The 18,931-nt window shown below is 35.9% G+C and overlaps 1 protein-coding gene across 6 annotated transcripts in view; it reads right to left on the bottom strand.

The window, feature by feature from the left end:
- Window positions 1–18,931, bottom strand: part of RAPGEF4 (Rap guanine nucleotide exchange factor 4) — a 169,480-nt gene that overhangs the window by 22,610 nt on the left and 127,939 nt on the right. For all 6 annotated transcript variants that reach the window (XM_072418341.1, XM_072418342.1, XM_072418343.1 and 3 more), the window contains 7 exons: window positions 16,751–16,775; window positions 15,303–15,381; window positions 12,392–12,538; window positions 6,216–6,313; window positions 5,427–5,552; window positions 3,286–3,464; window positions 899–989 (listed from right to left, as the gene is read on the bottom strand). In XM_072418341.1, the coding sequence (XP_072274442.1) occupies window positions 899–989; window positions 3,286–3,464; window positions 5,427–5,552; window positions 6,216–6,313; window positions 12,392–12,538; window positions 15,303–15,381; window positions 16,751–16,775 (745 nt within the window). The remainder of the gene's footprint in view (window positions 1–898; window positions 990–3,285; window positions 3,465–5,426; window positions 5,553–6,215; window positions 6,314–12,391; window positions 12,539–15,302; window positions 15,382–16,750; window positions 16,776–18,931) is intronic.

Genomic DNA, 18,931 nt, shown 5'->3' with positions numbered 1-18,931 from the left:
GTTGCATACAGCAGTAATGAACTGTATAATTTAGTAAAATATCTGAGTTTCTAAAACACACCTGTGTACAGTGCAGCTCTATCCAAATGAAGAATAGAATAGTATTATTGTATATTTTTGCAGAAATTTGTTTCATAATCCCTCCTTATTGACAAGTGTTTATAATTTGGTCAGGCATCTTTTGAAGCATGGTGTTTATGGCTTTTTTATCTGTGTTAGCTTTACCTGCCAGTCACTATTGAGGGAGCCTGTAAAGTTATATGTGGGGCATTTAGTACAGAGAACTCTTGCTGTCTAGTTAGTTGGTCAATCGACTGCCATCAATGGGCTAGACCAGGCTTTTGGTAGCCCTGTACCAGAAGGGTTCATCCTTCATCTTGCCCTATTTAGGGGGAAAGGGACTTGACTAAAAAGATATTGCACTGCGAGCAGATCTAGTGCCAGATGGTGGCAATATCCAAAAGTTGGTGTATTGGCCAGGAAGGGTGTAAGCTTTGGCTGAAGGCCATGGGTGCCTAATTGCATCATAACTGTTAAGAAAATACATTGGAACCTCCAGTTTCTGTCTGCAGTTTTAGAAGAGGTTCTGTGCGATGCTTCTAGATGCTGAGACCCAATAATGACTTCTAGCCTGACAAGCATTTGCAGCCCGTATACTGAGTTTGGAATATTCCACCTTCTTCTATTTCCCATACTTCCTATCAATTTCTTTATTAAACATTTAAACTGGACCTTAATTTGTCCAGCTGTGAAAAGTGTAAGCATGATGTTCCTTTATATACATGAAAGACAATGTACTAAATCATGTAATACCCAATAACACAATGTAAATATGCAAATATTTCTGAAAGCTTTTTAGTACATAGCATTGAAAACATATCTGGCATTTAATATTTACCTCCCATGTCATCGAAAGACGACTCACAGCTACATTGCTTAGTCCCATAACAATTGCAAAGAATGAGTTCAGGTTTCTGTATTCCTTGCAGCTGTAAAAGAAAAAAAAACCCTGTAATGTCTTTTAAACAGAAACACAATTCTTCTGTAATTATATCACATTATAGGTTGGAACAGAGGGGAAAATCACAACTGGTATCTTAGGAGTGTCTGATCCTGTTTTGCTCAAAACTCTGTTTAGGGACATTAATAAGAGCAGTGGTAGGGTCCCAGTGGAGAAGAAAATGAGAATCCTTGCAAAATCGTGGAATCCCTTGCAACCTAAGAACCCTTACATTTTTTTTTTGCCACAAGTTGGCAAAATGAGGAATTACTGGAACTATTGGTACCATACTGCCACTTTTTTCCAGTGATGGGTACTTCCAACCTAGTGGCAACAGTTTTCAAAAGGTTCCAATTTAGCATGGCTGTACCCGTTTACAAAATTAGTTCCATAAATACATGATTTTGAGCTTGGTGTGGAGGAATTTTAATAGTCTGCACTGACCTCAACCCTAATAGTACGTTTGGTATGAACTGATCCAATATCAGTACCATACCTCACAAAAACTGATATTCTCCTTTGATGTCAATTCAGATATAATTTTGCCAACCCCTGTGGAAACCGACAATAAACCACTAGGATTGAACCCGGATTAGAAAATACATTACATAAAAACAAAAACAAATTTTATTTAAAAAATCATCAAATAGATTCTATACAAAGTTCCACTGTCACATTCAAATTGTTTCACTTACACAATTATTTGTTTGCTTGTCAGAAGATATATTGAACATTAGGGAACAGAAGAAAACGGCCTCCGTTAATGACGCATTTCGCCGTTTAACTACTTCAGAGGGGAGTGAGTTACTTTTCTTCTGTTCTCTAAAGGTCAAAATATCCACACATAAGCAAATAAATAATTGTATATGTATAACAATTTCAATGTGACAGTGGAACTAATTTGTTTTGTTGTAAAAAAAAAAAAAAAAAACACTTTCTGAACCCATTCAAAAGCATTGGTGTTGGCCTAGAAATGTTATCCAGGGAGGAGTCACATATTTTTTTTCTCTTTCTCCCCAAAAAGCTTAAACAAATCACCAACCTGTCCTACCTGATGGCTTGTGGCCCACTGTATCTTTTGGCTGCACACATAGTTGTAGTGCCAGTGCCACGAGGAGGCAGGTGAGAGCCCAAATAAGAGCCAATGCTGGTGTTGGCCAGAGGAAATGGAATCCACAGCTGGTGACAGCTCCGTTGGCACATAATTCAGCAGGAGTTGGGCAGGTGAGAAAAAATGTGGGTTTGGGGGAAGCAGTAACAGCAGTGCCCTAGCTACCAACTTATATCAATGATGCCCAGAAACTGCACTGCTGATAATTGTTAAAATCTATCTCTTACCCAATAAGTATACTTTCTCAGATGTTTTGTTTTTATGAATTAGATTTTTCCTTACGAAAGGAATGCCATCTGCTGTCTCTTTAAGAAATTAGCCCTAAATCCTGTTTGATTTGTGCCAACTTGTCTTTTGTCTCCATAAATTTGTTCTTTGGCACTCTCGGAGGGAACTCCCGCCACTAAAAAGCACATTTAGCCTTTTTTTCTTATTTTTAGCCCTGTGTAAGTTCTAGTAAAATGAAAGTAAACAGTTTTTTTCTTTCTAGGACTAAATTAACCACATTAGGAGGAAAAATACACAACGTTAACCTGATGTCCTAAGCCGCTGCACTTAGCCCCACCAGTGTTTTTGTTTGTCGTGCCCTTTAGCACTTCTGCTTAAGGATTTTTTTTTTCTGAATTCCATTGTCTTTGAAGATTGTTATATTTTTAATTGGTTGTAATTAAGTATTTTTTCCTGGATCCCGCTGCTGAACCTGAACACATTTTGAAATTTATGTCTTTAAAGGATTTTTGTTTCTTTTCGGTGTCCTGCTGATTTTTGAAGCTGTAAACGGTTGAAGAAAAACACCTTTAGCATTTTTTTTAATGCAGTTGCTGAGAGGGAAAAGGATTTTGAGAGGAAAAAAGCAGCCTTCTATCCAGCGGGTTTAAATAGTCAAACCACAGGAGAGCAGAGCCAGGCTGTCAGGGGTCATACTGTTGGCCCACTGTGGATTTTTAGTCAGTCACCAGCCTAAACACAAATGATTTTCTGGTGGACTTTGAAAGAAATGTTTTGCTATACATTATATCTTTATTAAAATGTATCTTTGGTGAACAGAAAATAACAAGGCATGAGCGACTTGAATGTGCAAAAAAAAAAGAACAATCCATTTAGAAAATAAAAAGACCCCTAGATAATATTTTTTCGCTTTTTCTCGTTTGGAAATTGCACTAAAAGTACTTACTGGGCTGCAATTTTAATAAATTTCTTCAGAAGTTGAACACGCTTGCTGAGTTGAGGGCACAGGCAAATCTCAGTCACAACCCAAAACTGGATTTCATTGAAACGTCTCAGGAAGAGGTCCAAATTGGCTGTTGTCTTTTTAAAATTGTGCCTTCCGAAGGTGTGATAGATTAGCTCCAGCTGAAAGGATGGAAAAATTACTTAACTGCACTTGCAGGACATTTTTAGGCCAAGGGCAATGTCAGACAAATGCTTTTACACTATGTTTTTTGTTTAATTATTTTGTTACATAGGAATGCATTGGATCTATTGACTAAAGGTCTCAAGAGCATGCTGACAAATCGTTTTACTATTAAAATCACATCAGGCACTGGTGTGAGGAAGGTTGTAAAATATTTTCAAACAGTGATAGGAAAACAATTTCCTAAAAATACATTTTTACAATGTATCTAAAACCACAATCTCTATCTACAGAATAGAATAAGGAATGTCTACAACCTCTATGTGGTATTGTTATGCTGTTTTTGTCTTTTTAGAAAGGTGTCTGATTTAAAAGATTTACTTTCATATTCTGCTCCAGGGAAAAGTGTCAATTTTAGACATTACCCTTTGTCCAACAGACACCAGAGCACATGGAAGGGAACACATGGGGCTCTATTTATAAAACAGGAAATCTGACATTCCCTCAAAGATTCCCTGGTGGGAATCAGTTACTGGCATTGAAACACATGGACCTGGAAGATTACCATTAGGGAATGTTTAAGGGAATGTCGTATTCCCTGTTTTATAAATAAAGCCCATAAAGTTGCAGCTTTAAATGTTTACAATGACATTCTAATTTATTGTGAGGCACATCACAAAAAGCCTCTATCAAACCCAACAGTGAGCATTGGAAAAAACGTGGTCAACCTAAGGTTTACAGTAAAAAGGACAGATTGGTCCTTAGCACAAAAATCAGTCACTAATATACACTTGGTCTGGCTGAAGAAAACTTATGTACAGTACAGTTTATTTGTTTTATGGATTCATGCAGGCCCCAGAAATTGCACACATTCTAACAAGGTGTATGCTGAACATTTGTCTGAGACATAGGATCACTGTCTTTAAAAGACATAGCCACAATCACACTTTTAAGCCAATTTAGTCAGGTATAAGGTAATCTTAGGTCTCTTTTTGGCCTGTGGATGGATATTGTGGCAGGAGGTGATGCCAACCACTTAGACTACCATTATGCATATTTATTGGGTGATTTGGAACTATAAACTGTGTTTGCCCCTTGCAATGTATAAGGCAGATGTGAATGGGTGGATCTCCAACAGTATTGCATTATTGGTTAGTGAGCCATCAGTGTATACCAGAACTAAGTCTACTGTATACTATATCACAGTATGTTTAAAACTCTTTACCATGGAGGAATGAAGGAAACCCCTGCTAATATATATAGCTTACATTATGTGAACAGTAAGTTGAATTAAAATAAAAAATAAAGAATCTGTTTTATGATAATTACTTTCAGTAATATTTTAGAAATTAAATGTGTAGTGTTACTTTATACCTGAGGTGCCCAATTACACTGATGGTAAGTAGGAAACATACCATCGTACATTGGTGGGCATTCTTGTGTTAGTGGTAGAAGGGTCACTTATGCTTGTGGTCTGTATTGGTGGCCAGAGGGAAAATCATCATTTCAATTTGGCCAGAGGCAAGAATTGAACCCTTAAACATTTAAAGATACTTTAAAAGACACTTAGGTCAGTGAGAATTTTCTTTTGAAAACCAAAAATTGCTAATTGCTTATGGAACTCCCAGTAACCCTTGAAGGAACCAGGAGACAAAACTCTGATATAATCTAAAATAATGCTATAAATTATAGTATTGTTCCTTAACTTTAGTTTTGATATTGTTTTGATAGTTACTGGTTTATTGACAAAGATTTCTGTGCATGAACAAGAAATTCCTGAAAACCCTGCAGTGTTATAATACCACATTGTTTATTACATAATTACCAAAAATGCACTGTGTATGAAACATGTGTAATATGCCTGTTATTATGACTGTTATTTTAAATGTCTATGAAAAGTCTTATCCTAAAAAAAATCATATAAGGAACAAAGCTATGAAATTTTCAGGCATACAACTTACCTCATGAACACAGTTGAAAAGGTCCCAGTCATGAATTGTCATTTGGTAAGCTAAATCCTTTGAACTCATGAGTTCAAACGTTGACATGGTACCAACTGATGGGCCCTCTTGTTCTGGAAGGGGTGTCTAAATCACAAGAAACTGACATTACTTAAAATAGAATTGTCTGAATAGAATTGTGTTATCCTTATGGAACAAGCACAGGTGAAAAAAAGAAAAACAGTGCAGATGTTTTGTCTCAGACAAGTAATATCAGACATAGCAGTTTGTTCATTATCAGGAAATAAAATTATTTTTTTTTTTTATCTTAAATTGACTTTCTCCTATTTTAAATCAATTCTAGCAAACTTAATAATAGGACCTTTTAGCAATAGCTTGGAGCTAGAATTTATTTTGAGAGTATAGTTAAAACAAAAGAGAGCACTATATAACTAGCACTTTATAATGATAATGCAACACACACACACACACACACAAATAAATTTGAACTTCTTTATCATAGAACACATTTTAGTTATAATGTCTCTACCCTGACACGCTGTTGCTATGTCCCACCACAGTGATCACTATGATTTGTTTTTAGTGATTATGTGGACAGAAGCTAATTAACAACCTTATGAACACTGATCTACGATATCAGTTGTATAATGGCACATCTTGGGTGTTGGGTGCAATAAAGGTAATGGAGGGTCAGGAATAACTGTTTCCTAATACGTGGTTGATGTTAATAGCCCTGGGCTCAAAGCAAAAAAAATTAAAAGCAGTTTGCCTTCTGACAGCTCTACATACCAGAGAGTCGAATTGATCTCGAGGACAAGCAAAGAGACGCCCGTTCACACTGAGTGTTGTAAATACAGAAATGTCATTTGGTTTCAGAACTACTTTCTCTGAAAGACAAGAACAGATTTATCTGTCATTTACAAAATATTCAAGTACTGAATTATTTGCATGGCTTTAGAGTTCCTCATTCCTTATGTATTTCATACTGGAGCAGTCCCTAAAGTTACATGAAGTCTGTGTCAATTGGATTTTATGGCTACTGGAAGGTACACTTCAAACCTTAAAACCCCTGTAATGAACCTGTACATGGCAAGGAATTATAAATAATCTCAAAAGTGCACTAATATATCAATCAATATATATTATCAATATAATTGTGATATGCTTGAAGGCACATCGAAAAACTGTGCAAATCCCAATAAATAACTTATTTTATTTGCTACCTTTTGGTCTAGTAAATATACTGCTAAAAATTGTTTTAGAGAATAGGATATGGGATGCATTTAAGTGGTTTAGCAAAAGGAAACTGTGTAGGGCTGACGCCAGTCAGTCCGCGAAAATACTGTGTTTAATCAGCCTGCTATATAATATATATACATGCATACATACATATTAATATTATTATTATTATTCACAAAGTTCATAGTCATGTCACTAGCTGTCTCTTAAGGGGACTCACAATCTAATATCCCACCATAGTCATATGTCATTAACAGTCTAAACTCAATTTGGGGGGGAAGCCAATTAACCTATCCAAATGTTTTTGGAAACAAACATGGGGAGAACATGCAAACTCCATGCAGATAGGGCCCTGGCCAAGATTTGAAACTGGGACATAGCGCTGCAAAGGATAATGCTGCTAGAGCGCTAACCTCTGAGCCACCGTGCTGCCCACATACTGCTTACATACATACAGTATACAATACCATATCTAGATTCCACATTACTCTGGTCATATCAGAATATTTGTTTGCCATGAATTACTGAATTTTGTTACCTATGTATCATCTGCTGCATCTTTTACACAATTCATATTACACTCCGTTTACAATCTAATGCCTTTGACACATTCATAGCCAAGTACAAACTTTAAAGTGTGATATCATTTAATCTGCAATTATTTAGAAGAAATACATGCAGATGGCTTTGTAGCCTAGCCAATGTACTACCCTAGTAATGCCTAGACTTCATTGCTTTATCACCAGCTTCAAACAACTGCATGTATTCATTGTTGTAATGCACTGCAGAAGCTTTCCATTCAAAGCAGTTTGGCAATCACAATGGATGTTGTTTTGTTGCTTCGGTTTAGAGCATTCAGGTGCATCGATAGAAATTGCACTGAATGCTTTGCAGTAAGGTGTTTCCAGCATTTTGCAATGGGTGCTAATGTGGGATGCATTTCTTACACAAAGCAAATGAAAAAACTTAGTGATAAAGTAGGAAAGCATGTATAAGACCAGTATTGCAGATCATAAAAATTCATGGGTCTCCAGGGAGCAAAGGACCCCCCTTCATCAGCGCTTGGTCCTGGTAAACAAAGCATGTGATAAAACTAGGAAGGATTTGAGAGGCAATTTTTGTGATCACTCGAGATTCTGATTCAGACATAGGCAATAGAAACTTGACAATAGCTCCTTCCCCTTCACTATTCTATTTACAACTAAAAATAATGTTTTGACATATATTTTAAAGCATGATAATGGGCAGCACGGTGGCTCAGAGGTTAGTAGTGCTAGGTCCCAGGTTTGAATCTTAGCCAGGACACTATCTGCATGTTGGTTCTCCCTGTGTTGGTGCAGTTGGGTTAATTGGCTTCCTCCCAAATTGACCTTAGACTGTGTTAATGACATATGGCTATGGTAGGGACATTAGATTGTGAGCCCCATTGGGAGACAGCTAGGGACATGACTATGGACTGTGTAAAGTGCTGTGTAATATGTCTGTGCTGAATAAATACTATATTATTAATGGCGTCAAATCTGGGGAAGACATGTTGCAGATCCAGGGATCCCATATGTTTGATTCTGTTTGGATCAAGAGGATAACAATATAAAACGCACTATCTCATCTAAACAATAGCCAAACAGATACAATTTGCCAGAATAACAGAGACAAAACATGCCATACTGGCATAGCCATATTGGCAATGCCTTTCTTAAAGGATACATGACCTATTTATGTGTAATTTAATTACAATGTTTTTGTCTACCTAAAAAGCCTTTTCAAATACTTTATAAAACTGGTAATTCTCTATTGGATGATAAGGAGGTGCTTGTAGATGGCAGATGCTGCTCTCCCCTGGATGTATTTTACACAAACTCGGCTACTTTGCCAACATAACAGTCAAGAAAATCCAACTTCAACATTTTAGTCATTGTTTAAGTGGAAATCTGTCAATCATACAATTAGATTTCTTTCGCCTCCTCTTAGATCAACATGACTGAGGATCTGTCAAAGGCTTTTTTCTGTTTGATTGACATAATTGCTTTGTACAGCCCCGCTTACTATGCTATTATGCTAAAGATCTGGAAAGCATAACACTTAAAGAGTAGTTTGCTACTATATAATTGTTTACTACCTCTACAATGTGCTTTAGCCCTAACTTAGCAGAGGTGTGTTTTAGAGAGGCATCGACAGGTTTTAAAACCATCTTTAAAGTTATTCATTTCTACGGTATTGGTTTTGTCAGTGCTTACACACTATCATTACTGTTAAGAGACAGAAGAAGACATATTTGGTTCACATGTGGGTTGAGTATTGTGTTTTCCATCTATCTTTAAAAAGGAAAGAGATGTGTTACCCTAACTTGATACATTAAATGTCTTTGGTAGATTACAGTGGTTCAGGATGTGCAGAAACCATTAGGCTAACTATTCAGATTCCATGCATCCATAGGTACCCACACTACCCCAGACCCATAATGATTATAAAGTTCACATGGCAAAGAAAAAAAAGCTTTATCTGCACCCACTGCCATAAAATGTCCATTTTTTAAAATGTAAGTGAATGAAAAAATTGTATTGATTATGGAACTAGTTATATTGTTTAATATGCTACTGCATGTATATTTATGATAATGTGGGGACTGGAAGTCATGAAACCTCTTTTAAATTAAATTGTTTTTATTTGTCCTTATTTATAACCCTATTTATTGCATTTGTAAAGTAATCTGCTATTTAAAGCTCCACTTGCACTGCTTTGTGCCTATTTGATATAGATGTGCCATCCATTAAAATAGAGCTTAATAAACAAAAAATCTGGAGCAGACAGCTCTTTATTGCAGAAGGAACAGGCAATATCCATTCTGCAATAAAACACATTTACCTAACTGTTCATAATCTTCTGTTGAATATACATGTGCGGCTCAGTGTACAATCCTGGCATACCTATTATTTGCACGCGTGCAAAGACCAAGGGAAGATGGATGAGAGGTAAGTTTAGTTCTACTTTGTTTATGATTCAATCAATATCCCTCTTAATTGCCTCCAGTAGATGTAGAGTTTTACCTTTCCCTTCCATTCCTTCCATTTACTTTTATGTTCTAATATAATCTGATATATTATGGTATATAATTTATTATTATATTTTATATAACATATTATTGTATAATATATAAAATATTATATAATATGGTATTTAATGTGTTCTTTCTAATGCTGCCTTATCTATACTCCATTTGAATATCTTTTTAAGTTCTGTGGTAATTTGGCGGTGTTGTGTTTTCGTTGTGAATGAACCACACACGTAACAGAAACTGTCTGGATCATTAAGGCAATTTTCTAGGCATGATGACAAATGAAATCAAAAGCAGTTAGTGCGGTCTCTAACCTTAAAAAAAGAAAACTATCATTTTCGTCGTTGTAATATGTTAAGGCTATTTATAATGAATTTCACACAATATATATTAGCTGCATCACAAAAACTAGACGTTTGAAAACAACACAGATTTGAAATCCGCATCAAAAATACTACAAGGCCCACATAAAATTATATCTGATGAAAATGACATGTTGACCTGTGTTATCATACTCTTCTATTACTTTTTTTTGTTGATCCCTATACTCCTTTTTTATGCGTCGTACACACATCAAATGATTCTCGGGCCGCAGGGCTCATCTTTGACAAAAATCTGAGGTCGTCTGATGTTCTTCATGTATCCGTCCTGGCAGATCCACGAACGACAGAAAACAAACGACCGCAATGAAAATAAAGGGAGGAGAGTGCTTGCTTGTTCTCCCCTCTCCTCTCGCAGAACAACACTGTATGTGCAGCAATCGTTCATTCATCTTTCAGTCGCTTGTTGTTGGAAACGATTGTGAAAGATCGTTTCCAACAACAAAAAACGTGTGGACGTAGCCTAACTTGTTTTCGTTGTTGTTTTCTATTTTCATTGTGCAAGTTTCAGATTGTTAAAGGGGGTGTTGATTTTATTGTTATTTGTTATAATACTGTGCATGTAATTACTGCCTTCTGTGTATTTTTTTGTATCAAAATTCTTAAAAAAACTTAATAAAACTATTGAAATACAAAAGCTTGTATCATGACAATATCAGTTTTAAATATATTATAGCCAAAAAAAGCAATTGCTTATATTATAAAATACAAATTCCGTAGTATAGATATTTACTTTATAAAACTCCTATTATATTTTTTCAAATACTGCACCACATTCTCCTGTACTAAAATATAACAGGTATAAAATGATGCCAACTGTTGCCAATTTCCTATTCATTGCTCTTTTTTTTTTGGGGAGGGGGGCACGTTCCAGCATAGCAGCGATTATTGCATTTAGCTCTGGCAGCTGGTCTAAAGTAAGCAGGTTGCCATGGTTATGATGGTTAATAATGGTGTGTCACCTCTGCTTCATGTTTACATTCTAAATCCCGTACGATATTGCACAATCTAAACACACTACACACATTGTTGATATAAAAGGGCAAGTGCTTTTCATTTCTCATCTCCAACATTTGTTTGAAGAACCTGTGGTATAAAAAAAAGTCCACTGAATATTCTGAGAGGCTATTGTTGCAGCCTATGGTTAATTGGATTTGGATAATTTATAAAGCATTTGGGAGAACAATATGACAAAATGTGATCAGGATTCTATAGCAGGAAAGCTATTCATTTTCTTCTGTTATGACAAATTTATGGGATATACTACTATATGCTGTTTAAAGGTCTTGAAAAATATATATAAGCTATGTATCTCCTATAATATATATATTGTAATGTATTATTTATATATATTATATTATACATATATATATATATTTATATGTATCCCTTGTAATATATAAATCTTTATATTAAATATAATTTACATTTGTACATTTTGTTTACTGTATATTTTGTACTATATAAATTCACATATGTTATGTTCTACATATTTCTGGAATATGTATTTTACATTAATGTACTGTACATATATAATATTGAATGATATAAGGAAATTCTTAGTACAATTTTTCATTGTATTTTTATCTGGTATGCCTTGCTCTACATAGTTTTTTGGTGGAGCAAATGCAAATTGTAAATTAAAATCCTAATGTGAATGATCAGTTTTAATAATAAAATTGTTTACTATATGTAAATTGGTTGTTACACATATGTTTGGCGTGTATAGTGCTATATGATTGATATTGTATTTTTATAGTGTGGGATGACATTTATCATACAATTAAAAAAGCAAAACCTAATTACAAAATAAATTTTAACATGGTCAGTTGAGGAAAAAAAAGAAAAAAAAAACAGGTTTAGCTTAAGCAAAGGCTGTGCAAGGAAAATAGCAAACATCTGCTGTGTATGCACTTTGGTCATTCTCATTATGTTAGTCCTTTTATGACAAGTGTGTCATTTGCTCAGCAACAACACAAGGGCATTGTGCTCTGTGAAGGGCCATTTTTGTTAAGCGAGTCGTTTTCCTGCACAGTTCTAGATGATCATTTTGGTAATATTTTGGGAATTGGCCATACTGTTACCCTACAAGGCAGCACGGTAGCCGTCTTTAGCAAAGATCTACTTCCAGCACCCAGCTTGGTCTATTTACTCTGTGGGGGATCGTACTGTTGTTTGTAATCAACTCAAATTATCTCAAACACTTTGATAAAACCATTGCTATTTGTGTGTTTAACCTTGAGTTTTTAAATTATTTTCTATGTACGTAGGGAATGATAGTCAAACAGTACCTCCTGCAGAACTGATCTTTACAAGTATCAAGCTTTCCCCAGAGCCCAGTTTATCGGCTACAGCAGAGAGCACTTCCTTCACCGAGGCTGCCACTTGCACACGAATGGTGGTGTATGTGTGATCAATGCAGTACACTTTGAACAGAACTGTTAGGAAACAAAATGAGCACAATTGTAATAGATGAACATCTACACAATAGTCCAATCACAAGGCAAATATTTTCTCAAAATTAAAAGCAGATTTTAAATAAATATAAATAAATGAACACAAACAAAAATTGTTGGTACCCAAACCCACTCCCCCAAATTTGGCACCATTTTCTTTAATAGTTACTTTGAGGATGTTCTGATTCCTTGTACTGCATTCTATAAAAAATAAAATACATGAATGGGAATAGGGTGACCTCACAATGCCTAAAGCAGGTGTGCAGAACTAGGGCCTCTATTATATAATGGAAACCATTGGGAGGTTGAAAGCAGCAGCATCTGCTGAACATTAAAGCATCAGTTAGAGTTTAGCTACCCCTTTGTTTTGAATTACATTTGTTAAAGATGAACACTAAAAAATGTAACTTTAACTGCAATATTCAACTTTTCATTAGTGCTGCTAGTTAAAAGTCCAATAGCTGCTGCCTCAATTACACCCAACATTTCTCAACCCAGAAATAGGCGCATAGACACCATTAGCCTATCCGTTGTAGTCTGGACTGCTGATACATACATCACTGCCATGAATGCATTGCTCAGGACATTCAGCACAATTTATTAAAGCTCTCCAAGGCTGGAGAGGATACCCTTTCATCAGTGAAGCTGAGTGATCCAGCAAACCTGGAACGAATTTCTTCAAAGCCATTGGCTATTTGGACCAGATCCATTCCAGGTTTGCTAGATCGCCCAGCTTTACTGATGAAAGTGTATCCTCTCCAGCCTTGGAGAGCTTTATTAAATCAGGTCTATTGAGGTACATGAAGGCATCTTGCATGCTTCAAGTTTGATTTAACCCTCATACAATATTGTTATACAAGAAATACAAGAACATACGATCTTGCCCCATCTTCCCACCTGACACCATTCTGACGCATTTTACATTTTTTTTAGGGAACAGGTATCACTGAAAGGACAATCAGAAGATGACAGCTCCGCTCTACAAAAATACTTTTTTCAGGATCAGCCAAAGGGTAAACTGAAATGAATATCACCAAAACTAAAAAAAAAAACTATATCAACTGGCAATAAAGTAGAAGTAACATTCAACATATATGCAGTACATATACAACATTAAATGGAGCAAAATTAGAATAACAATGTATTGTACTATAAGTTATTTGCAATGTTATAAATTTACCCACTCTAGAATCTGTTAAGCATCATCTTCATGTTCCTATGGAACGAAACCTTAGCTGGTGTTAAAACAACAGATGTTGTATCTCTTTTTAAGTCTGTATAAACTGTATATGATTCCCAAGTAAATCTGAAGAGAGGTGATGTGACCCTTTACAAACGAAGCAGCTCATGTTCTGTGACTCATGAACCATTGATACAGAAAGAAAAAACCATTTACAAGTAAACTGACCCGGAACAACATGAAGCTTGGCTCTGAAAATAGTTTACTGCCATTTGAAACAGCCACTTAACCAACCAATTTTCTTTCTTGTTTCTTTTACACTTTGACCTCTGCAATGGTAATTTATCCTAAGTTGTGCCCCCTGCTAAAACAATACAATGGAATATGAAATTTGACATAGAAATAGAAACAGGTGTCAACCCTCATCTTCAGCTCAGTCAGAATCTTGATTAGATCCTTCCAAATACACAACTACTTAATGCTACAATAAATAGACCAGAGGATTGCAATTGTATCAATGTTTCTATTTACACTGATATCCAAATATATATAAAAACACTACAAAATACAATTAACTATTTGCTAAAACTATTAAAGTGTATGTCTAACCAAATCAACTAAGTATGTCTGGAAATATTTTTGCTGTCTGTGTGCTATTGGGGAAATTCTCTTCAATTTCTGGTCCATAGATGCAGCAGTAGTGGATAGACAGATGTCTCCAGAAGAGGTGTTCCCATTGGAAGGTTTTCCTTTGGACTGGCCAAATAACATTTTGGATTTTCCCCCACCGGGACAAATGGATGGGTATATATTGTACACCCCCCCCCCCCCAAAGGGGAAAAACTCATATCTGATCTATTCAAAGATGAATATTATGTCTAGAGATAGACTTCTAAACATCAGCAATTGTTTGCTAAGAAAAACATGAAGGCTGACATTTCTCCATTTTCATTACGAAAAAATCAAGTTTTAGACATGGACTAAAGACTTTACCATGATTTTTTGATTTGTTTAATGGTTCTATGTCAGTCACTCAATTATTCAGAGATTTATTATAGTAGCCAGACAACCAAAGTTTCAGAAGGAGGTCGCCAATGGCCACCCACCTATTTAATTTGAGAAATGTCAACTAACGCTATACTGGTCTTACATCAGTTCTGACTTCTCTTCTGACTTCAGGCTACATACCTTGTAACGATATAATCTTAGATAAATGATCAAACTAAACCAAGTTATAAAAGGATATATTATAAACAACACAAGTCATTTGGTATTGCCTCCACCGCAGACACCTTCCTCTGTCAGAAAGTATTAGACATTTTAATACTATAAAGGTCAATCCTAGGAGGTATAATACATAATCTGAGGTGACAGTATGACTACAAAATAGGTAGGCACTACTTCTACTAGCTGTCCTAACTATTAAACTACCTGAGATAAAAAAAATCAAACCATGCAGGGACAAACCCTTTAATATTTAGGTAAATCCAGGTTCAAGAGAATAATGTGTAAAACACCAAAAACAGACAAATACAAAAAAACAAATGTATTAATAAAAACACCTACTTTCATCTGTGCTTCGAATTGGCTGTCTCTTTTGTAATCTTTCATCTCCAGTGCTGAACTGCCTCAAAAGAACTTTGTGCTGTCAATCAAACAAAAGTTACATTCAACTGTTATTCATTTTTCCCTAAAAATGTTTGCCAAAGACACCATTAGAGCCATGTGATGTTAGCATTAACCAGAATATCTAAACACTGAAAGGAAATTTCAATACTACTTAAAATGCCTTAGCTAAATTGTTGCTCTTTGCATCCAATTAGATTTGACCTTTATTGCTGTACCTGACTTAGTTGTGAGTAACTTTAATTCTCATGTGCTTGCATTCTAGGCTTGAAGCAGGTAACCAGATATGGTCAAATATGTTCAGTCCTGTTGAATGGGGGAACTAAAGAAACCAGGCAAACAGCTATATACACTGGTAAATAAATAAATAATTTAAACAATATATATATATATATATATATATATATATATATATATATATATATTATTATATTTATATTGTTACAGATATATATACAGAATATATATATCAGTCATCTAAAAAAGTCATCAGAAGTTCTACTTCAACCAGTTTAATGACCTACAGACATCTGCCATTCTGCATTGCAAAGTAGGCTTCACACATATGTCTAGGGTCAGCAATGAGGCTTATGAAGCTAAGCCAGAACATAGTAAAGTTAAAAAAAGGAGTGTTAAAGATTAACAATGAAAGAGTACAGTTGAATCAGAAGGATGTTTGATGCCCCCTATATCCTCAGCTGTATTCACTACTGGCTGCGCAGAAATCAGTACAGCAAGAGTAGCTGTAACTTGCAGAAGTTGGACTAAGACGTCAACCTTCAAGTTCAAGTCGAGACCCAAGTCATTGACACCAAGTCCCATGTCAAGTCTCAGGTCACCAAGAATTCTTCCAAGTCGAGTCCCAAGTCAGGTCACTTCATTTATCAAGTCGTTTGCAAGTCCTATTTAGTCTGTCATAATGCCTCCCCGCATTTCTTGCATTCTAAGTCCACTAAGTTGGGCTTTCTCCGCTGACAGCTGAAGGGGACGAGGAGGAAGGCAGTGGGGTGGGGACGCTCTAAGTAAGCTTGTACTTAGCATCAAAAGTCAAGATTTGCATATGTTAGTAACTTCCCGTTCATGTCATAATCTGCTTATATGTGTTATTCTCTGAAGTGTATGCCTACTCACATATTTTTTTTATAATATGCACAGTCTCAAAAATCAAGACATGGTTGTAATATATATATACTGCTCCTGATCCTATAGTTCAAACTGAATGGGTAAAACAAAAACTGCTGTAAATAATTCTTTCTTATTCACCCTAAGCAAATTTTCATATTATGCATAATATGTTACTTTGTATTGGATAGATTTTTGTACAATTTACCGTTGTTCTTTTATTATATAAAACACACTTCATATGGTAAACAAATAATAGTACTCACTTTCTTCTGTTTTCCATCTTCAGATCTGTAAAATATACATGTCTCAGTTTACTTTCTGGAAAAACACACTGCAATAAAGCTATAATAAAGCTAAATATAAATATATAAATAAATATAAATAAAGCTATATAAACTACTGTCATGACATTATAGTAGAATAAAGCAAAATGGTGTTATCATCATTCAGGGCAAGGCAACAGGTTTGTTTTGTTCTCCTTGTTCTGTATATACCTAACTTTCCATCAAACCCATTTTTTTCTGTTAAGGTCTGGTACTTTGGGGTATGGAGATGCAAAGGATTCAGCCAATTCACATTGTGAGTGATCATAGCCCAGTGTGAACTCCTATTTGTTTAGCCTTTGTGAATGAAACGAAGGTGAGTATATGCGACTGAGAGGTTCTGAATAAAAGCGAACCAGTTGTTTTGCAGGTTGTTTTTACAGGTGAGTATTTAGGACAGAAAACCAGCATTTGTGGATGGATGTCAGCAATTTGAACCTTTATATTATGCTCAGTACAACTTTCCTTTAAATATTAATGCAATTTCCCATTGCACATATGCTCTGTATGATTTTGTAGTATGCCACCACTCTGAGTTTTCACATAAAGGTTAATTTTATTAGGCAATCTTTACAATCCCCCCCACCCCCCCTCCTTCCACTGAGCCCAGTTCTTTAACTTATCTGCCTCAGTACTCTCTGTGGTGGAAGCTAAAACTATAAATTAATCCAAGACTTTGAAAATGTTAAGGAACGATATTGAATTCATTACATAATGAGTCCTTTATTTTCTGCAAATGGGAACTTGTGAAAAGCACTTGAATTATTTTGTCGCTATTACTTCAATAAAGTAATTGTAGAAATCAGTAAGAACAATATTCATCTGAGATCTTATGAAGTTCCATGCTGGGGAAGTCTGCGGCAGCCGCTCGTTCGGCCAACATTCAAGAAGAACTACCAGAGGGTCACAGAAGACTTTAGGAACGTAATGTTGATTACTCATTTGAGTTCAAATGACATTATTAGCATAACCAAATAGGAATGTGCACTTGAAGTGTCTGCTCTTGGAAGGCTGCGTTTGTTTGCCACAGGAGACCAGAAAGCACATTTAGCAAAGTGTTTCTTATGATCTTAGCAGGCAATTCGATTCCATTTAATTATGTGGATTTGCAGTGGCGTTCCATATAAAGGATATGATATCCATATAAAATGGTAACTTTTGTGAATAAACTAAATAAGCCTCTCTGTGATATCTCACTTCTGGCGTTTCTATTATGCAAAGTATGCTTGAAAAAGCGCTGGGATACCAATCAATGTCAAGAAATACTGCCGAATGAGAATAGGTTCCTCCTAAAGATGTTATGGCGGTTTTGTACATTAGTTGGAAAGCCATGTCTAATATGCGTATGGCAGGGTGCTGTTTTATGGATAGTAAACGTTTGTGCAGTTTGTGCACTGATGGCATATATACCTGTTTGCCAAATTTTATGATTACATTTATTGAATCCCACAGACCCTAAATTTGTATTGCTAAATGCAAACTAAACTGCTATATGCTACTAAATTGCTATATGCAAACTAAACTATTCAACCTCTCTCTTTCTACTGGTATATACCCCTCCGTTTTCAAACATGCCATAATTCTCCCTATCCTAAAGAAACCTTCACTGGACCCCTTCCTACCCTCCAGCTACCATCCTATCTCCCTCCTCCCATATGTCTCCAAACTTCTTGAACGCCTTGTCTACAAAAAACTCACCGATTACCTGAGCACCAACTTTTTCCTTGACCCACTCCAGTCTGGCTTTCGAGCTGCCCATTCCACTGAAACAGCCCTTACTAAAGTGGCCAATGACCTCATCAGAGCTAAGTCCCAAGGCAACTTTTCCCTGCTCCTTCTCCTTGATCTTTGCTCTCCTATTGACACTGTTGACCACCCCCTTCTAATACAAATCATGCGCTCCATTGGTATCAGTGACACCGCTCTCTCTTGGTTTGCTTCCTATCTGTCTGACCGCTCCTTTCAAATTTCTTCAATGGTAATTCCTCCTCGCCCACTCTCCTCCCTGTTGGTGTTCCTCAAGGGTCAGTCATTGGACCGGTTCTCCTTTGGCTTACAGTACCATCTGTCCTGGATAAGGTCTCATGCTGCCTGTTAGCCAGCTCATCATGGATGTCTGAC

The sequence above is a fragment of the Pyxicephalus adspersus genome, chromosome 7 (assembly GCF_032062135.1).
Source record: "Pyxicephalus adspersus chromosome 7, UCB_Pads_2.0, whole genome shotgun sequence".
NCBI classification, from domain to species: domain Eukaryota; kingdom Metazoa; phylum Chordata; class Amphibia; order Anura; family Pyxicephalidae; genus Pyxicephalus; species Pyxicephalus adspersus.
This window is presented reverse-complemented; position numbering and strand designations above follow the sequence as displayed.